The 13,050-nt window shown below is 41.0% G+C and overlaps 1 protein-coding gene across 3 annotated transcripts in view; it reads right to left on the bottom strand.

The window, feature by feature from the left end:
- The window catches only part of KCTD1 (potassium channel tetramerization domain containing 1), a 173,754-nt gene that overhangs the window by 74,717 nt on the left and 85,987 nt on the right, over positions 1–13,050 (bottom strand). Inside the window, exon 2 of one of the 3 annotated variants that reach the window (XM_011360398.2) lies at positions 11,526–12,910. The exons of the other annotated variants lie outside the window; for them this stretch is intronic. Coding sequence (XP_011358700.1) covers positions 11,526–12,910 — 1,385 coding nt within the window. The remainder of the gene's footprint in view (positions 1–11,525; positions 12,911–13,050) is intronic. 3 annotated transcript variants of the gene reach the window in all.

Here is a 13,050-nt window from a genome sequence, read left to right as displayed (position 1 = left end):
TTACTGTTATTTTATTACCATAGACGTGGGTTCTTCATCTGGTTTCTTTACATATTTCCATTCTTTCACCTGTGTTTATAAATGTTCTGTGAATTTTGGGGATTCCTTGCCTTAGCTTTAAAAGAAAATATTGAGGATCAGCTGTAAAATGTATATAATCCCTCCACTTTTTCTTTAGCCTGTCAATAATCTCTAACCAACAGAAATTTTTTTAAAAAACATTATCAGTTATTGAGCACTTACTATGAGTTTTACTAGTCACAACAGTAGCAGTCCTACTATCCCCATTTAATAAATGAGAAATTAAGTAACTTGCCCAAGGCCATTTAGGTTAATTATTCACATAACTTTAACTTGGTTTATCCTTTGGTTAAAAGTCTAGTTAGAACTGATAGAGAATATTGGTTTTGCTCCAAACTTCCCATTGAGACTGGAGGTACCTTAGCTACTTACCTCTTCTTTTCCTTTTTTTTCCTACTGTGTCTTTTCTGAGTTTTCTAATTTGTTCCTGTATCACCAAAGTGTCCTTTAGCCCTTGGGTTAACTACATGTCTTTGATTGTCACTTCCCAAGGATGTGCTTGCAATAAGAAGTCAGGTGACCCCAGGACGACAGAATCCGTTTCACTTGCCTGTTCAGGCTGGCCAAGAACTGTCTGCCAAGAGCAGCATCCAGGGAAAAGCCTCCGCAGGAAGGCCTGTCATCCTGTGCCAAGGGGTAAAGCTTTGCCCCACAAAGCATCTTAGTATTATTAAACATTTTCTATTTGTCAGGCGCTTTATAGTCATTTTTATTGGTTCTTTTTACTAGTCATAACTACATCAGAACTGTATTCACTTTTCTTTTAATTAAGTGCTCTGAGTGAAGTGGAAAAGACTGAGGGCCTTGGGGAGCAAGTCTTCAATTGCCAAACAGTCAGGGCGCAGACAGAAAACCGCAGAGACCCGCCTGCTCCCGGTGCGCGTCAGACCCAACTAGGAGGAACTGGTCAGCACCCGGCCACTGCACAAAGGGCTCCATGGGGAGCTCGACTTTATATTAAGAAAAGATCCTCAAATTACTATAACTGTCAGCTACTGACGTCTTGAGCATGTGCTGACATTTGGAAGACTGGGCCAGCCTGTGTCATTCTAATCTAGAATATTCCCTTTTATTTTCCTGAAATGAAAAGAGCACAAAAACCAGTGTCCTTTTTTCTTTTTCTTTAATGCCTAACTACACAGATTTTATAATTTTAGCTACAAATTACAGCTAAAAAAAGTACCACTGTATAAGAAGGGCTAGACCTGGAGTTGGAACTGGAACTTTAACTGTGCTCCTCGGTAGTGAGGTAAACCTGAGAATTTCTTAACCTTTGAGGGTCAGCTTTTCTCATCTGCAGAATGGATATAATCACAGTTCTTATCCTCTCCCCTCAGCTGACTCATACTGTGTATAGATGTATAGAGTATCACAGGACCCACCCCATAATCACGGTATATTCTCCAGGTTGCTGGTCTACCTCCCCCACGAGACTGTGAGTCTACAAGGATGAGACGTGTATATGTGTCCCCACCGTCTATCTATGCCAGTACCTGACACTAGGAAATACCCTACAGAGCTTCCTTAGCACAAAATCACATATGGGAAAGCCCTTTGCAAACTGTAAAGCACTATTCACAAGTACCTTAGTAACTGATTATTCACAGTATGTTCTCACAGACCTGAGATGTGAAAGAAATAATGCTGGGTACCAAAGGAGCCAACCTTTCAGTAATCATAAGAGCTACGATTAAAATGTAAACTGTGGCACAGTACCAGTACGGAATTTCTTTGGGTTACTGCACAATACTCAATCATCGAATATGTGGATTAACAAACAACACAGCGAACATTTAGAAGGGTTGAGATGTAGCAAGACGTGGCAGCCTACCTATAGCTGGAACACCGATAACAGTAGTGTGCTACGACTTTTCCAAAGGTCTCAATGTGAGTGCAAAGGAAAGGCTCAAATTTTGGACAAAGTAATGTTTTATTTTTCCAAGTTTTCACATTCTCCTAACACACTTTTAAGGTTTAAATGTTTAGTCTTTCAATTTGGTTGGGCCAACTTCGGTCCCATTTCTTAGGTAGTAATGCACTGTTTACTCTCCAGGGTTTACTTGTGAGCAGTCATTAGATCTAGCCATGAGACTTGCTCCCTCTCCAACAGTCCTCTTTCTGACTTGCCCTAGGTATTCCCACGTAACTGCTCCAGTGCATCTCTGAACTATTTCTAAGTTATTCCTTACCTCCACTTCCCATCCTGGTACACAGTAAGTGCTCAATAAATGCTGTTATAAATGAATCCTATATTCAGAGTTTTTCTGTATAGCATTCTCCTTAGATTATTCAAATCCCAAGAGGTGAATACATCACTCGAGATAGTAGTTAAAATGCTGGGGATAGAATCTATGATTTCATGTTTTTCTTCAGAAGTTAAAAAAAAAAAAAAAAACCTTGAGAAGCATGCCTGGAACTTTATCACTCCCCCTCCCCTTGTAAAATAATTCTGAGAACAGTGAAATCACCAGTACTATGAATATTCTACTGTTATTATAAAAAATTAACATGTGAATAAACACCATGTTGAAAGGAAAAGAAAATGAAGCCAGCATAATCAGTTTTCTAATATTCCCGTCATCCTTTTTTTTAGGTCTTTGTGTTTCTGCAGCAGCATGTTTTTAAATTGCTATCTCAACTGACTGAAAAATAAATATTCCACAATTCTTTTTTTTTTCCTGGAGTAAAAAACAATGAAATATTTTTTCAAGATGGAATACTGAAAATCGATTTATATGTAGTTGTATCAGAAAGAATGTCACAACATAGAAAATTACATTCCAAATAAGCTGGCTTAATAAAATTTATAGAATTAAAGTTATTATCAATTAATAAAATTAATAAAATTCTAAAAGCCCATGAATTTATCCTATAAGGACTGAGGTAGCCGAATACTATAAATATTTGAAGGGCAAACTAAATTAGAGATAATAAATCCTGCATCGTCATATAACCACTTTTATTTTATAACAGCGCCTTGTCAAATGAAAAACAAATCACAAGAGGTTAACTGATCAGCAATGTTGCATCAAAACACCAGCCGGCTACTCTGATTCTGCAGTCTATTCCAAACATACATTAGTACACATCAACTTTAAGTGGAACTTCTATTGATTTATACATCCTCAAAGATAGAAATATTAGAAAATTATAGCCCAATTATGCAACAGGGAAATAAAAATACCACAAGATAGGATCTAGCCAAATATAGGCTCTACTTCTAGAGTACTGAAATTAGAATTTATGAAAGTTATTGCTATAATGATCGTCATGTTTTAAGAATCCCAGTATTATGACCGCTCCCTTAATCCCAAACCATTCCAGATAAAACTTAAATCTTTTGTGAAAAGCTGTTGACTTCATTCTAAGTCAGCTTTCATGAAGCCACTGGAGTTTGGGCAGCAATTATGGCCATCGAAGCTCCCCCATTCCCTTTCTTCAGCACTTGAGATTTTCTAAGGCTCTATAAAGAGAAATGGGAAGGGTCTGCAGAACAAACCTAGAAGCAGGTGTGGAGGGGCCACAGCATACACAAGACTTAAAAGAAAAAAAGAAAAAACAGGCTTTGGAGTAAACATCCACATGGATGGGCTTTCTGAGGTGACAGGGACAAGGGAGGAGTGTGTAAGAGGCCTCTGGAGATTTCCTATCTACTAGGAGACCCGAGGAAGGGCTACTGAACTGAGTCGATGGATACCTCAGAAGAAGAAACAGCAGAGAGGCCCTGCACAGCACCTGGATAAGATATTTTTTAAGAGCACACTCAAAGAATGAGACTAGGACTTTATCATCAGATCAGCAGTTTGTCAAATGTAAAATATGCTGTGCTAAGATAATAAAATGTTAGAAAATGTTTTCAACACTTTCACACAGCAATTCATTTAATGCTGAGGATCACAGACCCCACCTACGAAGTATAACCACTGTTCCCATCAGACTGATGAGAAAAATGAAGCACAAGGCGGTTCTGGGCAAAACTGAAATTTGGCCCAGGACTTCTCAAAAGACTGTTAGGGTCCTCAGACCCAGCAAAGGCTGGAAACCACACAAAGTAAATGGAAGCATTGCATGCTGGTAATATTCGTGTGTGTGTGTGTGTGTGTGTGTGTGTGTGTGTTTCTTTTCCTGTTTTAACAAGTTCTTTCTTCTTATAGTGCTCTCCTAGGAAAGCACCTAAGGTAGTGATTTGAATCTAATGTTGTATCATCTTCTCTTTACTGTATTCATTTATTTGAACAGCTGATAAAAATTTTGGAATCAACAGACCATGGATTTAAAAGTGGAGACTGGAATCAGACAGGCCTGATTAAAATCCCAACACAGTTACTTAAGCGAGTTAGTCGACCAGCACCTGTTAACCTTAGTTTCCTCCTTTGTAAAATGGACATAACAACCATAACTCCTTGAAGGGCAGTGTGAGGATTAGAGACCACGCGGACCACTGCTCAAGATGTTTTGTGCACATAAATTGCCTGGGAATCTTGTTAAAATGCAGGTGCTGGTTCAGGGAGACAGACTGGTGAGATTCTACTTTTCCAAAAAGCTCCCAAGTGATGCAAAGGCTGCCAGTAGGAGGACCACTTTAAAGGCCCCAAAACATTTTGGTTATTATTAATGATTACAGTCCACTTCATAACTACAGAATCTGTGAGAGGATGGGACAGCTGACATGAAAGCTTTGCAAGAAGGGAATCATGTTTATCTCTAGAGATTACAGCCCACCGAAATGAGAGCCTCATGGCTTTAACACTACCTTCAACCACTCCTGCCGGGATCTGGTCCAGCTGTCCACTCACTGACCCAGAAGAGCTAGGAAGCTAGGAATGGTGAAATAGTTCACACTGCTAAGTTATGTTCCTTAAAAGCTACATGGCAAAGACTATAATAAGTGTAGGTATCAGAACTTAGCCACAAGCTCAGGAAACTCATCCTAAACACTTATCTCAGACTACAATACCAAAAGAGGATTTTCTCATGGATCAAACTTTTGTGTTTATCTATATGAACAGATTATCCTCGAATATTTTGTCTAAACAGAGGAGTAGCAATATCTACAACTATTAAATGAGAATATATATAGTGTACTTACTAGCTTGGTCCCTGGCATGTGGTAGAAAGCGCCCAAATGAGAAACAGTGCTATAATTAATAGTTCCCTTTTTCTTGTGTTAAGAGGAGAAGAATGGAGATTAAACAGTGGGACATCTGATTAAACTGGGTTAACCTGGACAGGGAACAGAGAGTAAAACTAGAAAAAGATGATTACAATCTGCCAAACTAGTCTTGACAGTCTAATTTGGTAACCGAATTACTCACAAAGGAAATGACATTTATCTTTGTCATCTATCAGCATTTTCTTCCAAATTCCTCTCCTTTTTTTCCCCCCCAGGAGCCTAGCACCTAATGCTTTCTTAAATCTGTCAGCCCTGTCAGGTAAGGACATTTTTACCTCCTTCCTCACAGACTGAATCAAAACACCAGTGTTCACTGCCAGGTGATCAGGGGAAAGCAGTAATTCAAGGTGTGAAAGAGTCTAGATACACCCAGGAAAGATTTGTATGGTAAAGATGATTTTCAAATGCTATATGTGGGTGGAGATGGGGCTGAAAGGGTGAGAGGCAGAGAATGGTCTGGTGATGTGGGACTAATGGAGCATGTCCCCATCCTCTCCTTCAAGGTCTCCCCAAGTTCCTTCAGTTTTCCAGGGTTATATAAATGGACATGAGAACTTCACCATCCCCATACCGCTGCTTCAGTGTGAGGAACACACTTTGAGACTTCCTTGTACCCCACATATTAAAAATAACCCAGCTTACTGCCTGGAGAGCCAGCAGGAGTTGAACTGTTTGCAATTAAACACAAGTCAAAAACCTCAGAATGTAGAGGGTTTCCAGAAAAAGGAAGTTCCCACTGGGGTTCCCAGAGCAGCCTGAGAGCAAACTGCTATGATGAAAACTCCAATTAAAGCTCAGACACTCTGGAGTTACGATACTGTAAGGTATCTCCTACTTCCGTTATGTTTGAAGATTCTGTTACCCAAGACTTGTACAAAGTTTAGGATAGGATATGAATAAAAATATATCAGTCACTACTGAAAGTTTGCTGTCATATATAAATGGATCTTTTTTAAGGAGAAAGAAAATGTTCTATCAAGTTATTAAAATATAAGCTGAAAGGAAGGAAGTCTGAGTAAAGGAAGTGCCGAACAGAAGGATATGGAGAATTACTGAAAACTTAAAGCACATCTAATTAAGCTGGGCCTCCTATAGTAGTACTAGGGGACATACTGTGATCTGTGTTCAGTTTAAAGCCATGCGTGTGAGATAATACAAGCTCATGAGTGGGGTTAATGTCAGCCCAGAGCCCTATACACTCATTTTTAGACCATACAGACTAGAAGCTCATTCTCCATTAAAAAGACTTGACATCGTTCAGAGCCCATCCTTCTCTCAAAGGAGAATAGGAGGCAAAGAGAAACTTCCATAAATCTGAAAAACCACAGAGCCTAAAACTTTATAGAGCTTAAAACTTTCAAAGTTCATCTATTCCTACTGTGATGTTCATGTATCAAGCAGAGAATCACTTCAGCTTGATGTCCATGACCTTGCCTGTCCTCTGCAAACCCCTACTGAGGGCAAGGACTGACTCCTGTTCCTCTTGACAGCACTTAACAGGCAGAAAGAGGCTCAGGTAACAATGGTTGAATTGAATGTAGCATCTTTAAAAGATCATAGTGTTAAATTAAAAGGCTTATCAGCACAATGATTCAAATCCTAAAGTTATGTTTTCTTTCATTTTAGTTTATCAAGGTCAATCAATATCCTTTCTGAAAGGACCAATAAATCTGCACTCCCCTATTCCCTATTTAATTCTCCAACAAACTCTTTACAAAGGCATCCTAAACGGTATAATGCAATGAATGATCAATCAAGAGAAGTAAAATAGGCCCTAGAAATAAAAGTCTGAGCCTATGACAGACCCACAGATTACTAGTTTATACATTTGGTCCTAATATTTTCAACATAAGTAACAACACAGCAACTCCTGTATCGATTTTCCTTTTGAAATGGCAGTTAAGATACAAAAAGATAACTTGAAATTGAACATTATGTGGGGCGGGGGAGGGGGGGAGGTTATAAAATGTAATTTTATTTCATGTTACTCTGCTGTTACATAGAACGAAACTGACCTTTTTATTAATTAAAGTGGAGCTTTGACTGGCCTAGCCAAGGTGAGAATCTGCCTAAATAGTCTCACATACGACTAGCAGTCTTGTTAGATGAAGGGGCTCTTTTTGCTTGAAATCTATATGCGATGACAAGAGGATGGCCTTTTAGGTGACATTTTTTAGGAAAGACACAAAGATCTGAGTTTTAGACAAATGAGATCCACTTTCTCTTTGGTGACAAATACTTTTTCCTATTTCCCAGATTAGATTTAGTAGATAATAAGCCAACACACGAGTTTATATCTATTTAAAATAATACACTCTAGTACTGACTGCAGTATAATATGCAAGAGTAAGAGTACAGATTTCTTTCCCAAATGACTGTTGCAAAACATTGAGTGCATTACCTTTGAACTTTCTTTATTCTGATATCATTCTAATACTCAAGGAGGCCAAAATCTTGCCAATGAGATTACTTTCCAAGTGGAAAATAGATTATAGAGATTCCTAGTGCAAGAACCAAATTACTAGGTGCTCAGTAATTGTTTTCTGAATGAATGAAAAGTTACATACTTAATGTTAATGACATTTAGTTCTCTACCAATTTGAACTTTCCATAAAGGAGAGCAAACATTCCTGCAACAGCAAAAGAAATGTAGCCACAAACTAACATTAAAAATTATCTGTTTTAAACAAAGTAGTTAATCATAACAGCTTCGGATAACCACTGCAAAAAAAAAAAAAAGTTCTCTTAAAATTGTTATAACTGCTAAACACACTACTCCTTTCACATTTATAGAAGTCTGTATCCATCTTTAAGTAGAAAAAGATATCCCTCCTATCTCCAAATGCAAAATAAGACTGGTGATTATTTAAATAATACACAAAATGCATGTTTTCTTTTCTATTAAGTAAAGAGACTGAATATTCCTTCTCCCTTCCCACACTGCGGCACCTGAATCTGAATGAAAACTGTCTTCTCAGTGCTATCAGCGTCTGAGTTCTCAAAAGCAAGGTCATGAACTACTGCGTGTACCCTATGGGGAGGCTGCTCCAATTTTCAGCTTGGAAAATGTAAGGACCAACTCTGAGTCTCCAGTGAAGACAAATAAAATAGAAACAGTCGATGTGCACCACTGACTCCAGAATCTTTCAACTAATAGATTTCCTACTTACAGAATTCCTTAAAAGTCTTTCTGGAAATAATCTGGGTAGGGTCAAGGAAGTATAATTTACTTGCAGCTTTGTCACAAGCTTATGAATGTTTCTATGTGCATTTTAGGGAGCTAATTTTCACACTTTTGTTTGGTACTGGAGAGAGGCACTGTATATAAAAACTTAAAAGAACAAAATCTAAACTCCCATTAGTATTCTTTTTATGTGTGTAAATGCTAAAGACTAAAGTTACAAATCTCTGTCATCCAGCTAAGCTGAAGGACTGTTCTCTGAGGCATGAAAAATGCTGTATTTTCATGCAAAGAGCCCAGCTATGCAGAAGTAAGACAGGCCCACTAAACCTTCTAAAATTATTTCCACGTTGGAGCTAGGAAGTTGCACCAATAACTGGATCATCTTAGATCACAACAGCAACATGGGGAAAAGGGGAACTAAAACTACCCTGTACTTTGAACACAGCTATTCAAGAGAATTAAACAGTGAATAAGTTAAAGCAAACATCACAACCACCACCACCCCGCCCCCTCAAAACAAAAAGCCAGGTACTACGCATGAGTAAAAATCACAAATTCCATCCTTAAGTGAATTAATTTTTCAACCAGTCCCATAAATGACACACTAACATCCTCAAGAAGTAAAAAGAGTCAATGCATTTAAAGTAACAGGCTCTCCATTTCTTGAGAAACTTGCACTGTTAGAAGAGACTTAGAGCATCAAGGCGTGACTACGTTATCAAGAAGTCTAGAATAATAAAGTCAACAGTGGAATTCAGTGCCACATCATTTGATGAGGTCCAGTCAGTATTAAGGTTAGACAGCCTATGTTTATAATTAAGTAATAATAACTGAAACTTAAAGTACACATGGCATTTCCTGGGGATTAATGGCCAGCTATAGTGGACAACCTAAAGTAATGCCTTGTGCCAGTAACCCTAGCCAGTCATTAATCCCCAGGAAATGCCCTGGACCTTAACTGTTACAGCGATTTTAATAAATACAGGAAGAAAAAGTTTAATATCAGCTTTCTACTTAAACATTTGTTTCATACTTAGAATACTCAGACTTCATAAAGTGAATTGAACAGGAGTTACTAGAGTTCCCATAACTTTCTTAATGCTGATAAAAAATTTTTTTTTACTCTAATATATGTGAAAAGCTGACTATAAAATATGGGGAAAGAGAACAACTTTTTGCAGTATTTTAACTACAGGGGACTTAGTTGAGATAATGTTCAAGAGCCCTAATAATAATATACTTAACATGTGGACACTTGAATCTGTATTTAATTTGGGAGCTAACTGACAATTCAAGAAAAATAAAAGAATCGGCATTCAGGTGTATAGAACTGATTTATCTCACTCAGTTAAAACAAGACTGTGACAGAGGGACTGTATTCCCTAGAACAAAACAAAACCAATTAAACAACCCTCCCCCCACCTTTTATGGATTTTAAGCCATGATTCTATAGGACACTGGTGTCAAGAAACCAGCAGACACATGCCAGTAGACAAACTGTTTCATTATTATTCCAAGGTATACATTTTAATAAACTCTTAGGCTTTTAATTCTTAATCAGATGCTATTCTAAACAGACATTTTAAGGGTTTGACTTCAGCAGAAGAATGTGAACATTTATTTTGCTTTCAAAGAAAAACCAAACCCGAATTCTCCAAACAGAAAAAGTTCTCCTCTCCATCCTTAAAACTCCCTAAAACAATCTCTTGGTCTGTCAGAAATGTACTACACACACTAGAAGTATAGAAAGAAAGACACATAGCCTACAGGTCTTGTGTATTTTAGAGAACTTTGGTGTTTATATTATAGTTCACAGTGCCTTTCTCAGTTGGCCTTGAGGCTTGCTGATTAGCTGGTAAAGGTCTGAATGTGTCAGTTTGTCCAGAACTGGAATTTCCACTTTGGAAAAAGCACAGAGGTACCTGACATCTGTTTCTGGAAGGGCCTAAACTACACCTCCAGACTTAGTCAAAATTCCTACTTCTGCTTGATGGCAGGGAGGTCACATTTGTGAAACCTCCAGTGGCTACTCCTGCCTGCAGAATAGGGCACAGTCCCCATAGACCTCTGGTTTCTGGCTCCTAGAGAAGAGTATCTGAGAGATGGATATAATTTTAATAATACAAACATATTCTTCTAGGAAAAATCATAAGACAAGAAGCATCCACTTAAGCCCCCAGCCTCGACCTAGAATTTGGTACTGCTTAGAATGTTTTAATGTTAAAAGTTACTTTATCTTTGATGAGGACACTGAAGTCCAGAAAGGTGAATTGATTTGCCCAAGATGGCTCAGCTTCTGGGCTACCACTCTTACTTCGGTGTTTTTGCCACACTCCCTTGCAGTGTCTTAATTATCTATCTTCATAAGTCTTATCTGCCACCTAGATGGTGAGCTCCATGGGGCTAGGGAAAGACAGCAATGTTTAATGTCCTCAGTGCTGGGCACCAGAGGGCATGTTCCAATTCAGGGCCTGGCTGGTAGGGCAGATAACCTTTCCATTTAGTAATAACATTAACAACTGACTTTACTTATGGAAACTATAATCCAAACGTCACTTTTCATTCAAGTGCAAGCTACTGGCACTCAACTGCCAGTCTCTCTACTCGCCCCCTTATAGGAAATGCGATTGGCATGTTTTCTTTTTAATAATTTATAACTGTTCTTTTAACTTCATAAGTTATGGTGAATATGTAATAGGGTATTTTATGGTTACTTTATTCAAATACATTTGAAGTAAATGCTTCCTTTATGTGTACCGTATTACTGCACTCTGCCTTATAAAACTCATGCATTCAAAGAGCGAGGCTGCGAGGGCTTGAGCTAACCCTTTTGTTCTGCGAACTTTGAAGGATTAGAGTCACTGCGCAGCAGTGATTGTTAGGGCGCTTGCCCTCTCATATCTTTTAAGGGAAGGTGTAAACTTTCCCGAAAAGCAAGAGTTAAGCTTCAAAGGGTGAAATCGAATCTGATTCAGTATATTTGCTACTTTTTCAAACTTCCCCCCAACCCAGACCTGCATTAGCACACGTTAGTCCCGAAGTGATACCACAGAAACATTTCATGCATAGAGTTTTTAGCTTGGTTACCTGGGTGGGGGAAACAATAGCAGGTGAAACTACTGTGGGAGAATTGGTGCTTCTGTGCCCATTGGCTTCTGGAAGAAGAGGCAGGGGGTCGTGTTTCACGGAAACCACCACCACCGCATCCACAGGCTCCGAGGGGCGGATACAAAGTCTTTTGGGGGAAGAGGGGCCGCAGATTTCCCCTGACCCGAACACCGACTCGTACAGGGCGCGCTTGGGCGCAGCCTCGGATTTCACGTCGGGCCCGATCTGGCTGTCTTTGGGGAGGATGTAGGTGTTCCCCAGCGAGGGCGGCTGGGGGCGGTGGTGGTGGGATGGATGTGTAGGGGGGTGGTGGGAGTGGTGGCGGGCCGCCCCGTTGAGAGCCTCGGCATAGCAGCCCTGCGGGGCGGGCGAGCCCAGTTTGGTGCCGATGCCCGCGATGCTGTTAAGTGTGGCGATAGAGACGGCGCCGATGCAGTGGTTGGTGTACGTCTTGGAAAGCTTGGCCGCCTTGGAGAGCATCTGCATCCTGGTGCCCAGTAAGTTCTTGCCGATGGCTTTGTTCTCGTACCAGGTCACATCGCCCTCGCTGCAGTGGTCTCGGGGCCGCTGGAAGAACGCCTTGCAGAGGGGGTTGCGCTTCGACAAATACTTGACGAAACTGGCATAGGGGCAGAACTCGGTGCCCGTCTCGTACATGCGGGGCAAGTTCTCCTCGTCGCTGCTCTCAGCGCGCTTCTTACTCCACGACGACGAGCGCGACTTGTGGTAGGGCCCAAGGGACTTAAAGTAGACGAACTTGCGGCCGTCCTCGTCCATGGCCAGTCCAAAAGAGTCCTCCTCCAGCTCGCGCTGGTTCTCGCGGCCGCGCGTGCAGAAGTACATGCACGTCTCGAACCAGACCTTGTTAAGCAGCCCGAAGGGCGTGTTGGTGCTGAAGACGCTGGAGGTGTAGAGCTTGCGCAGGTCAGCGCGCGTGATGGCTTGCTTCTGCACCACGGGTCCTGCGCCCTGCTCCTCGAGCTTGCGAATGACCGCGGCCAGCGTCAGGTTGGCGCTGCGCAGCTCGGGGTCCTTGGTGAGGTCGAGCGTGCGGCAGTACGGGGGCTCGTTGAGGTAGCGGTTGAGGGAGCTGCGGATGCTGATGAGCGAGGACTTGCTGTAGAGCTGGCCGCTCTTGGAGCGGGCCTCGGCGTAAAAGGAGCGCAGCACGCGACACAGCGCCCCCTTGTCCATGGTTTCGAAGTCTGGGCTCTGCGCCTTCTCGCTCAGGTACTCCCGGAAGATGCGCACGGCGTAGCGGGTGGCCAGCCGGGTGTTCTCGCTCAGCCGGGCCCGCTCGGGGCGCTGCAGCACGTCGGGGTCCAGCTCCGCGCCGTCCCCGGGCGGCCCGCCGCGGGCCTTAAAAGTCTTTCTGGAAATAATCTGGGTAGGGTCAAGGAAGTATAATTTACTTGCAGCTTTGTCACAAGCTTATGAATGTTTCTATGTGCATTTTAGGGAGCTAATTTTCACACTTTTGTTTGGTACTGGAGAAAGGCACTGT

Source organism: Pteropus vampyrus, unplaced genomic scaffold (assembly GCF_000151845.1).
Source record: "Pteropus vampyrus isolate Shadow unplaced genomic scaffold, Pvam_2.0 Scaffold55, whole genome shotgun sequence".
Lineage (NCBI taxonomy): Eukaryota > Metazoa > Chordata > Mammalia > Chiroptera > Pteropodidae > Pteropus > Pteropus vampyrus.
The sequence above is the reverse complement of the archived record's forward strand: the minus strand, read 5'-3'. Positions and strand labels throughout refer to the sequence as shown.